At 38.3% G+C, this 17,038-nt stretch overlaps 1 protein-coding gene and 1 pseudogene across 2 annotated transcripts in view; both read left to right on the top strand.

Moving 5' to 3' along the window:
• Positions 1-17,038, top strand: part of LOC144657986 (uncharacterized) — a 522,126-nt pseudogene that overhangs the window by 259,731 nt on the left and 245,357 nt on the right.
• LOC144658108 (phosphatidylinositol 4,5-bisphosphate 3-kinase catalytic subunit beta isoform-like) overlaps positions 1-17,038 on the top strand; it is a 29,461-nt gene that overhangs the window by 1,604 nt on the left and 10,819 nt on the right. For both annotated transcript variants that reach the window (XR_013571645.1, XM_078518439.1), the window contains exons 2-12: positions 1,299-1,535; positions 3,782-3,970; positions 4,721-4,948; positions 5,618-5,659; positions 7,730-7,833; positions 8,637-8,721; positions 9,169-9,290; positions 13,158-13,197; positions 13,424-13,527; positions 14,565-14,664; positions 16,323-16,379. Coding sequence is in view for 1 of the 2 variants with exons in the window: in XM_078518439.1 (XP_078374565.1) it covers positions 1,299-1,535; positions 3,782-3,970; positions 4,721-4,948; positions 5,618-5,659; positions 7,730-7,833; positions 8,637-8,721; positions 9,169-9,290; positions 13,158-13,197; positions 13,424-13,527; positions 14,565-14,664; positions 16,323-16,379 (1,308 nt within the window). In the remaining variant the exon portion in view is untranslated. The remainder of the gene's footprint in view (positions 1-1,298; positions 1,536-3,781; positions 3,971-4,720; positions 4,949-5,617; positions 5,660-7,729; positions 7,834-8,636; positions 8,722-9,168; positions 9,291-13,157; positions 13,198-13,423; positions 13,528-14,564; positions 14,665-16,322; positions 16,380-17,038) is intronic.

Here is a 17,038-nt window from a genome sequence, read left to right as displayed (position 1 = left end):
ACAACATCTAGAATGGGGTATGATATTTTGGACATTCTTAATTTTTAAATTATTATGCACTTATCAGCGGCCATCCCGGGGGGTGGACCCCAGGGACATACACAGGCATGGTGTAGGATTTGTTTCCTTTGGTCACTCCCTGAGGGCTGTTAAAAAAATGAACTGTTTCTAGAACAGGGTATCATTTTGGATGCAAATTCTTTCTAAAATGGGTTGCTACTTTGGAGACCTGGCCACCCAAAATATACCTGACTACTCCCCCCCCTCCCCCATCTTCATTGCATTTTCAAGTACCAGTAGCACTAATTCATGGTGACATTGTCTCGTTAATAGCATGAAATAAATTGTATGCATAAATTATATGCATGGAGCTACATGTATTAGGAAATCTTTACCTGACTCAGAGCACTATGAAGTAGACTAAGAAATGCTATGGTTATAAACCAATCAGAATTGGAGAAACGTTAGTGGTGAACTGTAAAGTTTGATAATTATGAGTTGGAGTCACAAGGTGTTAACTAATACACTGTATCTAACAACTCCAAACCCCAGATTTAGGTTAGTGTCTCTGTTACAGAAAGACAGCATTATTTTATTCATAAAATACTCACAATGAGATAACTGCACTGACATTATAGCAGAGCTCCTTAGCGGTCCGAAGGGCCGCAGAGTGGAGCCCCATAACCATAATGCAGGCGTAGAAAAATTGCACAGAAATAGGAGAACCCATGCATCTCATTTATCATGGTCATCTTGGCTAGCAGCATGGTTTGCAGGCGCGTGGGCCCAACAACAACAATGTCGCACAACATGGAGGCTATACGTTAAATGTTAATGTCAGCTCATTCTTTGATATTGGACATCCAATTGGCAGCTGTCAAAACAAGGTACCAGCTGACCAGTATCACATGACCATATCGCAGGCTCAAGTATAGAACTCATTGTTGTCGCGTTTTTTTTAAGTTGACTGCTGACCAAGCAATGGTGTTCCACTTTTGCAGGCGAAAGCCCTTTTTTCCTGTCAGTGGTCAGTAAATTTGGATTTACAAAAGGGCAAAGTAAATAAACGGGTAGCTCCACTTTTAGGCTTGGCTATAAATCTATTTAATAAACTTTGTGTAATTATCAGAATTAGATTAGAAGTCAGATTCATTTCAGGAAGACTGTGAAGTCAGGGTGTGTCATGTCCCTTGTGTTAGGTACACACATGTACCGTGAATTGTTTACATATAGTAAGCTGGCCATAAAATAAGCTTGATTAGCCCTGTAATGTGTTATTTTTTTCTGTTTTGTTTCAGTATGTTCGTACTTGTTTGTCTAAAAAGGAAAGGCCAATGCTTTCACTTGTCCTTCGTTCCTCGCTTCAAGTTGAAATACTTGATGTGAGTGGAGTAAGTAGAAGAGGCCAAGGAAGGGCAGTGCCACCACTTCCTCAAAAATCACAGTCAGCAAACTTATCACTGTGGGATATTGGGACTCACTTGCGAATCAAGATTGTTTCTGCAGCTAATGTAAATGCTGATGATTCAATGAAGGTATGCAATCTATTTTGGGTCGTCACAAAGTGCAAGTCAGTAAGGCGTGCGATCCATACTGGTAAGCCTAAATAGCACTTCCGTTAGCCTAAATGGCACTCCAGTTAGCCTTCAGTTTGCTTAGGTAGCTTGCATGCCTTGCCCCACATGCATCACACATGCCTTGCCCTCACATGCCTTGCATGCCTCGCTGCCTTGCACATTTGTAAGACTCTATTTTTTATTACATGCACTGTTAAGAACAAACTGTTTAATTTTTTTTTCTTATTTTCAAATAGGCTACTCTTGCAATGATTTTTAACAGCTCAGTATAGTGTATGTAAAGGGGCTTTGTCACAGATTTGAAGAGATTTTGGAGCAACCTGAACCAAAATTTGTAGTCGTGATGTACTCCGTAGGAAACCTAAAAATAATGTTTCATTTTTTTGACTTTTTTTTTTGCTTGTTTACAAGCAAAAAGTTGGGTACCGTATTTATTCGATTAAGCGCCCAACCTCGAATAAGCGCCCACCTCGAATAAGCGCCCACCCTGAAGGTAGGAGAAGTTAATAAGCGCCCAGCCTCGAATAAGCGCCCACCCCCACCCCACAAAAAAGTGAAGTGCAGAAGAGGAGTTAAAATTGACTAAGTACTACTAAGAGACTTCCCCGAAGACCCATTTTTTCTTGGTATTTTACAGAAACTTTCAATGAACAGTTAAAATTCTGCTTTGGTACATCTTCACGTTTTGTTATTATTTATTGTTTCGTTACAAAATAAACTTACTACTTGCTGAAAATGGTGAAAATTTAATAAGCGCCCAGCCTCGAATAAGCGCCCACCGTCAAGGTCCAAAAATTTAATAAGCGCCCAGGGCGCTTAATCGAATAAATACGGTAATCTCAAACCACATTCTTGTTAACTCTCAAGGGACTGTTTTAATTTCTCAAGGGAATACTTTCCGCTGTGGGTGATCAAAGCATGTGACTTGTAAAGCTGTCACTCTATAGTTGTGCTTCAGCACTTCCATTCTTGTAGAAAAAACGTGACTTGTCAAATTTAGAAATGTTATATAGCAATTAAAAACGTGTGTAGCCCAAATCTTACGTGACATAACCAATTAAGAATGTGAGGGGTTTAGCGCTCAAAGGCAGCGTAGTTTAAAACAATTAAGAACGCAATTTGTACTGGTACAAGTCTTTAGGCGCTAATATTAATTTAACCTAAAATGATAAACAACGCAAAATTAATTTGTACTGGTACAAGTCTTTCACACACTAAAACGTTGCTAATAGTTAACCAAAGGGAACTCATTTCGTGACAATTGATTATTTCTTCTGAGTTGCACAATTTAGAATTGCAACATTCAATGCAGATGTGAAGTGATACAAGTTTTTTTGTAGCCTGTTGTAAAATTACTTCTGGTGGAAGCAGTAAACACTAAAAGTTTTTGCTTCTGTCAGAAGTTAATGCATCCCCATTAGAAAAAAAAAACAGCAACTGTTTTACTGGAAATGTACCGGTAGTCCTTAGAAATGGCATGTGAATTCTTCCATAATATGTTCGAACAACAATGCCCAGGATAAACCTTCTACTCATACTAACTTCATGCAAAAAAGTCGATATCTCGAAGAGATCTTTGATTATTAACAATTGCTATATTTGAGCATTTGAAACTCTTAACAAGTGTTTTTGGCTTCGGATGGGTTGGATGGAAATGGAAATGGATTACAACTTGAAAAATTAAGTTCAAGTTGTATCTGCGTGTCTTCAAAACATCAATATTTCTAGCCGTAGCTTGATTTCTACCCACAAATTAAGGTTTATATCTTCCTTTACATGTTCAAAGAGAATGTTTATTATGGGTTAAGTTTTCTACCACTAATTTCAGAATTTAGTTTTCATCAAAAATCAGCAAAATCCCTGTGACGTAGTTCCTTTAAAAGCATAATTAGTGGAGAGGTTATGCTGTTAGAAGGCCCTGCCAGGGGGGGTTCCCATGTCGCTTGTCTAAATTTAAAAATGTGCCGTGTCGTTGTTTTATCGCTCTTTGTGTCGCTGTCGGTAATTAAATTGAAGGAAAATTGCTTGTCCTTATCGGAATTTAAGTTTTTCCGTATAAGGGTTGTCGTTTGTCGGGATTTTATCATTATGCTGTTGCTACTTTTTGGGCCATATCGCTTGTCGGAATTTACCCTGGCAGGGCCTCTGTTAGGTGCAATGACTTAATTTCATTGCTAATATGTTGCCTGTTCACATGTGTTCAGGTTTGTGTCCGAGCAGGTATGTACCATGGTGGAGAAGCACTATGTGACATTACAAGCACAAATCCAGAGAGTGGATCAAATCCAACCTGGGATCAGTACTTGGACTGTGATTTAAATGTGGTTGACATTCCTCGTATGGCTCGCCTCTGTCTTGTTATTTATACCACAAAGAAATCAAGAAAGAAAAAGGTGACAAATTTTATATATTAGCAATATACATGTTTTGCCCTATAAATTACCGAGAGGCATGGTGGCCTAGTGGTTAGTGCACTGGACTCTGCATCGAGTGGACCAGGTATAAGCCCTGGCCAGGTTCACTGCGTTGTGTTCTTGGGCAAGACACTTCACTCTCATAGTGCCTCTCTACACCCAGGTGTATAAATGGGTACCGGCGACAAAATGCTGGGGGGGGGGGGGGGTTGTACCCTGCGATGGACTAGCATCCCATTCAGGGTGTCCGGTAGAAAAATTCCTAGTCGTTTAATGCTACTGAAACTGGGAGAAGCTTTGGCAGTATGGGCTGCATGGACCACCAGTAGTTGATTTCATCAGCATTCACATTGTCAAAAATTCAACTGATCAAGTATTGATAATACAAAGTAAGTTAATTGATGGCATAACCTCCACTGAATAGAATATTTTGATGGAAAAGAAGATCATGTAGTCATGTTTTCAATCTTTCTCTGTTTTAGATGATACCAGAAGCAGCTCTTCCTTTACGCATTATCGTAGCGAAAAATATTTGGCAGCAAAAGCTGATAGAATTTGCATTATATTTTGGAATTTTTGAAGGCTGACGCTTTGCAGCTTTGAATCTTCCGCTTTTTTATTTTTAAAGGTGTTTAATTGTTTAGATTTCCCTGTGAAGATCATAGTTGTCCAAATGTTTCTTTTGAGTCAATCACCAAATTAATTGTTGTTTTAATTATTGATCTCTAGGAAACAAGTCCCATTGCATGGGTCAACACAACCCTGTTTGATTATCAGGGCAAGTTACGGCAGGGTCCCTTAAAGCTCTTTGCGTGGCCTGTACCTGAAACAGTGACAGATCTTGAACTCAATCCAGTTGGCACTGTAGTGTCTAACATCAACACAGCAACCTCTGTATCACTCAACATTGAGTTTCCAAGTTACTGCCATGCCGTTGTATATCCATCATTTGATACGGTAAGAAGTTTTAGACAGTCAAGTGTCTTCTGTATGTTGCATTTTGAGTACAGTGTTTTTTCTGGATTTGACTGTAAACTTTATACTAGACCTGATGTCAGCTGGTTCAAAAATTTTATTAACAATAATTTATAACGTTAAGCAAAATAATTATTGTGATTTCCATAGTAGCCCTGAACTGTGATTTTTCCAAAATGCATTTTTTCATTTTCCGTGAAGTGTGAAGTGTCAATATTACCGGTATATTTTTTCATGAATTGTGTAAGGGCCATTTTATTTTCTGTGAAATGCGATCTATACCCCACCCCCCTCACCCCTTTACCACCCTCTTTTAATGGGGGGGGGGGAACAGGGGGATCTGAACCTCTTGCTGCCGTACCTTTTACTCCCGCTTTCCGTACCTTTTACTCCCGCTTTCTGGCCCTTTCCGTAGCTGTTCTCTCCTGTTTGTTCCATGTCTATTGCGAAATACCATGAAATGTTACGAAACTTCACTCGTTTTCTCCCGGTTCCCGCCATCTTAAGAATCCCGCTTCCTGCCCTCTCTCCTCCCGCTTCCCGCCCCTTTTCTCCCAGGCTTCCGCCCCCCTGTCCCCCTCCACTTTTAAGAGTGTTATCTTCAGGATAAAATAGAGGCCTGTGTTTTGTTACATTGTTTGTGTTGCACAGATTGCTGAACTAGCTGCAGGAGTCACAGATGCCAAAATTTTTGTGAGTATTTTAAATATCTTATTAACCAGGCACATGAAAGGTGTGGTGACCTAATGGTTATTGCGCTGGACTCCAGATTAAGCAATCTGGGTTTGAGCTCTGGCCGTGTCACTGTGTCCTGTTCTTGAGCAAGAGAGAGATACAGTAGTGCCAGTCTCCAACCAGGTGTATATGTTGTGGTTCAAGTTTACATTTGGATTAAAAAATTTTCAAACCAGTTTGATTTTCATTTTTCATTGTTTTATGTTCGTTTTCATAATCTGAAACAAAGGGAATTAAAAATTGAACTGGTTTGAAAAACTTTAAACCATAGAAAAAATTAAACCACAACATAATTATCATATGGGTGCCAGCAAATTTAATTCTGGGGATGACCCTGCAATGGGCTAGTATCCCATCCGGGGCAGGAGTAATAATGCGAACTACTTGTTCCTAGTTGGAACGGTGGCCTAATGGTTAGCGGGCTCGCCTTCAAGTCGAACGGCCCGGGTGCTGCGTTGTGTTCTTGGGCAAGACACTTTACTCTCACAGTGCCTCTCTCCACCCAGGTGTACAAATGGGTACCAGCGAATTTACTGCTGGGGGGTAACCCTGCGATGGGCTAGCATCCCGTCCAGGGGGGAGTAGCAATACTCCTAGTCGCTTAATGCTATGGAAACCGGGATAAGCTCCGGCTGTATAAGCCTCATGGCTCGGACACAGACTTTACCTTACCTTACCTAGTTGCTTCATGCTAAGGAAACCGGGATAAGCTCTGGCCTGATGAGCCACTAGGCTCTAACGCAGACTTTAGCCAACCAAGCAAGGGGGGATACTCAGATAATTTCAACCCTATACCGGTATACTATTAGGTCTTGACAGTATGGGTCAAGTGCAGGAATGTCTTTAAAGAAAAAACAACAAGGTTTTTTTTTCTTTTCTTTCTTCTGTTTTATTTACTTTTTTTATTATTTCTTGTTAATGTCAATCTTCAATTTATTTAACTGTGTCATAGTTCTGTAGTGTATTATAGTTTTTTATGTATAATACAGCTTTCTAAAACTGTCCTATAACGCATTACAGTTTTACGCTGCTTAGAATCCGAGCTTAAAAAACACCTTTAGGTCTGTTAACTAGTAAAGACCGTTAGTAAATGAATCCAATGAATGAATGCAATGAATGTTTTTCATGTATAATACGGCTTTATAAAATATTATTGTCCTATAACGCAGTACGGTTTTATGCTGCTTAGAAAAAACCTTTGGGTCTGCTAGTAATGACTGCTAGTAAATGAATTCATAAAGTCACTATAATCCTCATAAACTCAATATGGTAGGACAAGTAGCATTGTAAACGTTTTTTTTATCTAATTATGTAAAGTAAGCATTGTTAGTGTTGTATTTTAAGTTTTGTCCTGTTTGTAACATGAGTATTGCAAATAAATAAATTCCATAAAAATAAAAATAAAAAAATAAAATAAAAAATGGGTCAAGTGCAGGGATGTCTGTAAAGAAAAAACAAAGCTCCATTATTCTTCCATTTCGGTCCTGAGCAAGCTTGGTAAATAAGGGTTTAAATTGTTACTGCATAACTTCTAGATTATAATTGAAAAAGAGCTGCTGGCTGCAGTAGGAACGTGACCTAGTCCAAGCTTAAAAAGTATTGGACCAGCGATAAAGCATTCTGATTGGCTGATTTAAGTTTTACAAATGTTGCTGTCCAGTTATGGAAGAAGATCTAGAGGTAGTTGCCTATTGCTTAATGTGAACACTGACTGGGGTCACTGTGTTGTGTCCTAGGGCAAAACACTTAACTTTCACAGTGCCTCTCTCAACCCATGTTTAAACATAGTTACCGGCAAAGTAATGCGGGGGTGGGGGTTAAACCTGGGATGGACTAGCATCCCATCCAGGGGGGAGCTAGTGAACTGGCATCCCACTCCATAGACTTAATAAGTATTCCATCCAGGAGGAGTAAAAATACTGCTAGAGGCTAAATGCTAAAGCCGATATACTTGGCATTTGGCCTGATGCAGACTTTTAAAAAGCCATCATAAAGTTATCTTAATCAGCAAATTTATCATTAATACAGGAAAGAGGAGATGAATCAATAGTTGAACAGCTAAGGCAGATTGTAAACCGTGAGCCTTTGGCCCCAATCTTTGAACAAGAAAAGGAGCTGGTTTGGGAGAGGAGGTTTGTTTTCTTTCATTTCCCTGTTACAAAAAAATGTACATGGTTTGAATAGCAAGTGTCTGTCCATCTTAGAAAGTGCAAAATTTGAAGTTGCCCTATACCTGCCAAATTTTTCTGGGTCAAAGGTGTGAGATTTTTATCCTGAGAGTGCCAGGATTTCTGAAGACGATACGACCATGTCGGAAGTTTTCCAAAGACTTCTGAAGTATTCAAAAGACGTTCCGAACATATCCCGATTCCAATGCGTGATGTGTTTTACTAAACATGACCTCGTTTCCAATGCTTTTCTTGTTAAAACTCTGAGATTTCGGTAAAAGTATCCTCATTTACTCATTTTACATGGAGTTTTCATTTCTCTCATTGGTTTAATTTTACATATTTATTGGAAAGTGTGTCTCACATTTTTCAACTATAGGCGTGAGAAATTGGTTGGTAAGCGTGAGTTGGCATGAGATTGAAGTTTCCAACTCGCAGTCATGAAACTTGCGCATAAGGCGTGAAAGGTGGCAGGTATAGTTAATTGCACCACAAGATAAAGATGAAGAAGTGTTTTAGTTATGTGTTTCCGTGCATGTGTCAATTTAGACTGTAAGTTTCTGTTTTTGGCTGCTATTTTGGAGAAAAAACAAAAGGGGGGCTTTTTCAATACAAATTCCGCTAAAAATGTTGTTCTAACAAACAGAAACTTTTATTGGTTGGCCTTTTAACTTTCTTGTACATGTTGTTTTAATCTTTAAATTTGACGTGGTTTCAAATATTTGATAAAAAGTAACAAATGAATTAGGTATCATTTTTTGTTACAGAATTGACTGTCGAGAACATTTTCCACATGCTCTAGCTAAACTGTTGTGCTGTGTGAAGTGGAACAGCAAGGAAGATGTTGCTTTGGTATGTTATATCATGGTTTTATCACTTAGCTCTAGCACTTGACATCTGGTGCAAGCATTTCTTAAACAAGGGATCCGGCAACAGTCAAGTGAAGTAGTTTTATTCTTCGTTGCATGGTCCCTTCATCCAAACTGTTTTTAACTAGAGGGTTTGCATTGTTTGAGACATTGTCTGTGACATATCTATTGTATTAATTTAACCATGTTAAAACAATATATCAGCAACTGCAAAATAAAAAGTTATATAAAACAAATTTCTTATAGAGGTACATGTAATGGCCAGGCAATCAATAATTTCATTCTAAAATTAGCATGTCAGATGGATCAATTTTTGTGAATGTTAATTCTCTGTGCTGTCTTTTGTGGGTTTTGTGTGAAGAAGGCTTTTTTTTCTTTTAGACACAATGTATATAACTGCCATTGTAATTATTAATTTTTATGTTTTCAGATGCAAATTCTGCTTCAAACATGGCCCAGGCTAGAGCCAGAGCAGGCTTTAGAACTGTTGGATTACACATACGCTGACCAAGAAGTCAGGAAGATTGCTGTGCAGTGTATTGAAAACATGGGGTAGGTCTTTTAATTTATTATTCTTGAATCCTGTCAGCTAATAACTTACCAGGCAACTTTAATCAGTGACTGAAATATTAGCATACTTCTTTAGAAATCACCTGTGGGTTACTTCATGTTATATGGTATATCATGCAAGCTACAAATTATGTAATGCAGTCACGCAGAGTCTACAATTTAAAATGCCCCTTATACAGTATATGTGACCCTCCACGGGAAAATAGGTAAAAAGGTGATGACACGGGCACGCATGCCATGACACGGCACGCTAATCGTGACATTTGACACGGATATGCGCATATTTAATAAGCAAAACAATGGGTGTCACGGTAGCTTTTGTTTGGCACCACTTTAACACGCTAAGCTTTTGTTTAAGTTAGTGTGTTCAATGTCACGCTAAGCGCGCGATATAACACGGTAAAATCGTGCGATATGGCACGGCTGGGCCTAGTAAAGCAATAATAGAAAATCAAAACATCGTCGCGGTCTCGCATAACAGCTTTACTATCGGATGAGACAAGCATGTTTGCATCGGTTCACTATTATTAATAATCTCCACCGAACTAGCAAATACTAAAAGGTGTGTTGCATAAATAAACATGAAAAGAAAACCAAGAAGCGACTAACATTATTATCTGATGAAAATAACTGTTTATAAAACTGATAAGCAAGAAAAGGGAATTTTTAAGTTTAGCGTATAAGCTTAAATAACGTAACTTACTAGTTCGTGGAGCGTAAGCTCACGATCGTTCTTATGCTCGAGCGAAAACGCCGCTTTGTTTTTAAATTCAACTTCATCGAAGGAAGAAAAATCTTTTATATGTATAAATCATTATACGACAGATAACCACTCCGCAATGCCCCATGTTTATTTCACACAAAAGCGCTTGCAGGCGATCAGATATATATAGCGTTTTGTTGACATTTGATTCCTTATTTGGTCAAGGATTTCGTGCTCTGCAAAATGTTTAGTTCCCGACGTCTGTAAACAGTATTAGTGTTTTAGATCGAAAAGAGCGATTTCGCTGTACGTTTCACACGGAGCAAAAGTCATAAAATGGCTTCAAAAGCTAGAGCAAAAGCCTGCAGCCACAAACAGCGAGTTATTCGATCAATATTAGCCGAGACGTTTTTGAATCGAATTAACAAAAGTGAGACATGTGAGTCATTCACTTATAAACACGGCGGCGGCACTTTTGGTTATCACGAAGTTCACGTTATTTTCATGTATTGCTATTCACTCGCTTAGTGTGTTATTTTGCTCACTTAGCGTGTCATTTCGCTCGCTAAGCGTGTCATTTGGTCGCTGTTTTTGTTTTGCATTATGCTGACACACTTCTTTGTTATATTGAACACGCTCTTTTGTTTTTTCCGTGCCATTTAAAACAAAAGAAAATTTTAATGATTTGTGCGTTCTGACACGCTGCTTGCGTGTCAACAGAATTTTCCTTTGTTTAGCGTGTCAAATTAGCGTGCCCGTGTCATCACCATTTTACCTGTTTTCCCGTGGAGGGTCACATATATTCAAGAGCCCCCTCTCCAATTAGCACCCTTACAAGAGGTATCAAAAAGAAATTAGCACCCATTGTGACTAAATGGAATTATTACTGACAGTAAGCACCATGATGTGGTGTATGTCAGAGCTGCAAAATAATAACAGTCGGTCATTGCTAATGTCCGACGAAATCCCAAGTGTGGTCGGACATGATGTCTGGACAATTTTTTGATCATAAATCATTTTACGGCAATGATGAATAAATATCTGTCTGACCCCATTTTTACGACTGAATTTTCAATGAAGGAGTATTGTGGGTAGCCCGACTTCACTCACATGGTTGGTCGGTTGGTGGGTTGGTCCATCAGCTGTAAACATTCCTCGCATAACATAATTTCCTATTGCAAAGATAACGCCTGAATTTTCAACTACGATAAACAAGTTTTTCTACCACATTAAGACAGGGACGGCGGAGCCGGGGGCTGGGGGGCTTTAGCCCCCCCCCCCCACTTTTACAGAAAAAATAAAGAGTTAATAAGAGAAGAGTCTCTAAAGTCCCCCCACTTCAAGTCACTAGTCAGCCCCCCCAGTTGGAAAAATGCTCCGCCGTCCATGTAAGAGCCGCAAAAAGCAATGCACTGATCGATCTCTTTTGTACAGCGTTATTAAGAGCCGCAAAAGCGATGCAACATGCAATATTTCCACGCGTTACAGCTGCTTGTAACACAGGCAAACGCTCGATAAATGAAACTGACACTCGCGCATCTTCTATACAGAGAAGATTCCTCGCATAACATAATTTCCTATTGTAAAGATAACGCCTGAATTTTCAACTACGATAAACAAGTTTATCTACACCTGTACCACATTAAGAGCCACAAAAAACGATGCACTGATCGATCTCTTTCGTACAGCGTTATAATTACGGGTTTATACATGTGAATGCTTTTATTCTCCAATGTATCACTGTTTTAAGCTAGCGTCGCACATCTATGACCATTCGAAAATTAAATCGGGTTCAACATATTCTATTATTTCCAGCTTGGGGTAAAAAAACAAATAAAACAACTGGCAACCTGGTTTCGAACTCATAACCTCTCACTTCTTAGAGCGTCATCTACCGCGTTGTGCTAATCTGAGATCTTTAAGACGTCTGTGTCAAAATATTTATATAAACGCAATAGACAACGTGGGGTCCATTGAGCTGCTGATTATCTGCCGCGACCACTGTAGGCTCACACAAATTGTCACAGCGACCGAATATCGATGTGTACTTGCGGCATGCTATAGCTAGCTAGTGAAAGTGGTGATTTACTGGCCAAATATCTTGTTTACTGCAGTGGAAGTGGCTTAATTTAGGTTTAACAAGGAAGAAAAAAGAAAAGAAACAAAATGCGGCTGAAAATTATGTGTGGAAGGTATTTATGTGTGGACGTTTAGAGCCGCAAAAGCAATGCAACATGCGATATTTGTATGCATTACAGCTGCTTGTAACGCATGCATGAAACTGACACTCGCGCATTCATACTCTACATCGAAGTTTCCTCGCATAACATAATTTCCTATTGCAAAGATAAGGCCGGAATTTTCAATACGATAAACAAGTTTATCTTCCACATTAAGAGCCGCAAAAGCGATGCACCCATCGATCTCTTTCATATACTTACCTGAATCAGTCTATATGTTCTGATATATTTATTTTTTACAGCGTTATTACTTTACTGTTTACATGTAAATGCTTGTATTCTCCAATGTATACAGGAGCGATAGAATAAACAAACCATTTTTAGTGCTGTTAAACAAAAAAGGGAAAAAGGAACAGACACTTCTGGGTTTTGATCTCACGACCTCTCACACTCCATCCTGAAACCTACACGACTGAGCTAATCCGACGATCACAGTCACGTAAAATGAAAAGATCTTATATCAATGTAACAGACATTGTGGGGTCAACTGCCGATTGTCGGCAATTGTCACGCATGTTTGCTCGTTTTTTTATTTTTTGCTTTTTAAATGCATCAAAGAAATGTTTGAACATCTGCCGCTCATATATATTCAGGATATGAAAACCAAACGTAAAACTTGGTGAAAAAAATTCAGTCGTGGCTCGAAGAGGCTTTGATTTTTGTCCGACCAAGATGGTGTCTTAGTAGGACATACAAGTGAAAAAAAATTATTTGCAGCCCTGGTTTGTGGCATGGTGGTTGGAGTTGATCGGTGGACTTAAGTAGTCAGTTCATGCTACAGAAACTGGGATAAGCTCCAGCCTGTATGAGCCAAAAGGCTCGACACAGACTTTGCCTTTGTCATAATACTGTAATATTATTGTCATTATTCATTTTTACAAGTTAAAATAAAATTTATTTTTGCAGTGACAGGGAAATATCACAATACCTTCTCCAGCTAGTCCAGGTAACAAAACAACCTCATCTCTAGTTGTTAATGAACTGAGTTCAATTCACTTGATCCTAGTGCATTGACATCTTATTTCACTTACATGTACCAATAACATGGCATTGTCAAGCAGGCAGAAGTGGAGGTATTAATAATGAACTCCATTCTGGTTTTTGTGTAAGTGAAATAGTTCAGTATCAGTACAAAGCATTTGTGACTGTATCTGTTGTTGTCATATTTACAGGTTCTGAAGTATGAATCCTACCTTGATAATGACTTGGCAGAGTTTTTACTGAGAAGAGCTCTAAAGAATCAGCACTTTGGACATCAATTGTTTTGGTTTCTCAGGTAAGAATATCCACCTATTGTAAGGGACCACCTCTTGTAAGGGATCAACTTTTCTTGTAGGGGTTTGCCTCTTGTAAGGGACCACCTCTTTTAACCCTCTCACTCCCAAGAGTGCCATATGGCACAAGATGCCATTACATGCTCAATATTTGGTCAATTTATATGCAATTTGGACAGAATAATGGTCTTGAACAGATCTGTCTTTTTAAAGCATAAAATCATACCCCCCTAGCATATGAGACCTGATTTACCACCCCTACAACTTTTGCAACTTTTTCCTCTTTCACTTTTAAAATCAAGTTAACATCTGACAACAACCCACACATTAAGAGCTGCAAATTAAGCTATAGTTTAGGGGTATACCCAAAATATTGGCGGAATGAGATATTTTTTAATGTTTTATTTTTTCGGTTTTGTCACCTTTTGAATTAAAACAGTGACTTTCTCTATGTCTGTTTGTATGATTTATGACATGCCACAAACAATACCATTTAAATGGGATATAGTATGTGGTCTCCGGGTCCACAGTAACCGTTTTACAAAAATGTGGTATTTCCCACGGGAGTGAAAGGGTTAAAGGACCACTTCTCATAAGGGACCACCTCTTGTAAGAGACCAGCTCTTATAGGGGATTGCCCCTTGTCAGGGACCATCCCTTGTAAGGGAGTGCCTTTTGTAAGGGACCACCTCTTATAAAGGATTGCCTCTTATTTCAGGAACCATCTCTTGTTAAAGACAACCTCTTATGGTAGCTCTCCTCTTGTAAGAGATCACCTCTTGCGGCCCCTTTAGGGCCACTCTTATAAGGGATCACCTCTTGTAAAGGACCACCTCTCGTAAAAGGCCACCTCTTATAAACAACCACCTCTCTTCCTTATAAGTGACCACATTATGTAAGTGACAATGTCTTGAAAGCCATCGACCTCTTGCAAGCATCAACTGACTACTTAAGTACTGTAAGTAAAACCTCTCATTAAACTAGAAATGATAGTAAACATATACAGAATAGTTACAGTCATTGTTATTTGACTTATCAGAGCTGAAATGGAGAACCCTGAAGTCTCAGTGAGGTTTGGTCTGATGTTAGAGGCTTATTGTCGTGGTGCGCCATCACACATGAAAAGCCTGCAGCGCCAGGTTAGTATGGGTTCTGTGCGACCAGTCCCATATAAGGTTATCAGTACCCTGGTCTGGGTAATATTTAAATCAGGCCGTGACTCAAGCTCAGAAAACTTTTAAGTTATCCCAACAGCAGTCAAACCTGAGACCTTTGTACATTAGTCAGACATTCTACCAATGAGCTGTCAGAGACTCTGGGAGCTGGTCCATACTACTTGAATCTTGGACAAAACTGTTGAAACACTTAGCAAATTTCCACTTATTTAGCCAACGGAGTTCAGTTTTTCAACCTCCCTTCCCCCCATTTCAATGTTGGTAATGCTTTAGTGTTTTTAAAACAAAGCCTGTCGAGCCGCAAACCACAAGAAACAACATAATTTGAGTAGGGGGGGGGAGGGGGATAAGATATTTTAACCCGCTTGCAAGTCAAGTCATTTGCGAAAAATGCATGAAATGCGTATGTGTCAACTAGTTTTGTCCAAGATTGTAGGTTTAGTAATTGATGAGTATAAATTGCATCTCTGAAAGGATGATTGTTGTACATTTTTTTTTACATGTTCTGACTTTTTAACAAAACTTTACTGGTTTAAGCTTTAGCGTGCACTATTGAGTTATGGTTCCATGCAGGAAGTTTGGTGAGCATAAAAAAGCATAAGAATTGCTTAAGGCAATAGCTAAGGGGAACTCTAGCTTCTTGCAGAGTGCTCTTTAAGCTTCCCAAGTGTACCATAATTGATAGTGCACAGCTAAGAGCATGTACCAATCTTTTTATAACATTGCCCATAAAAAAAATTCGAACGAGAAAAATTTTTTTCTGGCAAAGTGATTTGCTCACACTATCAGTATGCACTATTTTTTGGTGGGGATTTATAAAAAAAAAATATAAAAAAATAGAAAAAAAAAATTTTTTTTTTAAAAATTTTGTCGGAGACAAAAAAAAAAAAATTTTTAAAAAAAAAAAAAAAAAAAAAAAAAAAAAAAAAAAAAAAAAAAAAAATGTTTTTTTTTGGGATTAAAAAAAAAAAAGGGGGGTAGACGGGATTTTTAAGGGGAGGGAATAGGGTGAAGTGCCCTCCGGCGGACGGGCACTATCACGTCACGTGTTCAATTTAAACCAATCAGAATCGGAGAAAATTAAGTGGTGAACTATAATGGATCATGGTGCATGCTTCAGGGCGTAAGTAGCTAAAGGGAAGACAAAGCACTTGCCTCATCTAGATTTCAACCCAAAATAAAAAACAAAATATGTTTAGTTAGGAAAATAATCCCCAGTTGAACAAGATTAATTTTTCTCAAGAAATGCCTCATGAATAATGGTTAAGAAAGAGGTTCAGAGCTTCTAGATTTCCAAATTTCCTGGTGTTCATGCCCCCAGAACCTCCTAGCAAGATTTTGCCTCGTCTCTACCAAAGGTCTGGTTTTGGCCCTGTAGCTTATTTATACTCAATTTGATTGCGTGGCTCTACTAGCCTTGTGATAAAAGAGGACTTACATTGTGCCTGACAGTGCCAGTAGAAGACAACCTCCAAACACAGATCACAGCATTGGGGAGAAAAAAAAGAGGGAAAAAAGACAAGAAAAAACAACAACTATCACGTGGCTTTTGTTGCGAATGTAATTATCAAATGTAAGTAACGTAGAACTGGCAGTTGACTTTACAAAATTTCTTTTTTCAGGCCCAGGCTCTAAACAAGATGAAGGCTGTCACAGAATTACTGCAGCTTATGGACAAGGTATTGTTGATAATTTTTTCACATATCAGTAATAATATTTAAGTTCTGAAAAATTGTTAATCTTGTAATGGGTCCCCATGGGGGCTACTTGAAAAGGCTTGATATGGGAAGGTTCCGCCCCCCCCCCCCAACCCTCCCCCTTCTTTGGCAGAAAAGCCACCCCTTTCGTATACCTTTTATTGAAAAAAGGTACCCCTTTCACAAAAATACCTAATTTTTTTTTTTTTTTTTTTTTTTTTTTTTTTTTTCTTATTTTATTTTGCCGGCAAAAAAAAAATTTTTTTTTTTTTTTTTTTTTTTTTTTTTTTTTTTTTTTTTTTTTTTTTTTTTTTTTTTTTTTTTTTTTTTTTTTTTTCCCCCTTTTTTTTTTTCCCAATGGGGCGGCCCCCCCCCCCCCCCCCCCTCGTACGCCTATGGACTGACATATAATAACACATACCTAAAACAGGAAGTCTTATTCTCATGTTTATGTAGCATTTAGTAAATTAAAATGATACAGCCATAAGGTGCGTCTGTTCGAAATATTTTTATTTAAGTTAAAAAAATTTTTAATTTTAAAAAAAAAAAAAAAAAAAAAAAGAGCGTTTAATATTTTTTTTTATTTATTTTATAAACCCGGAAATAAAAAAAATTTTTTATAAAATAAAAAATTTATTTCT

Source organism: Oculina patagonica, chromosome 6, assembly GCF_052425735.1.
Source record: "Oculina patagonica isolate OP01 chromosome 6, crgOcupat, whole genome shotgun sequence".
Lineage (NCBI taxonomy): Eukaryota > Metazoa > Cnidaria > Anthozoa > Scleractinia > Oculinidae > Oculina > Oculina patagonica.
The sequence above is the reverse complement of the archived record's forward strand: the minus strand, read 5'-3'. Positions and strand labels throughout refer to the sequence as shown.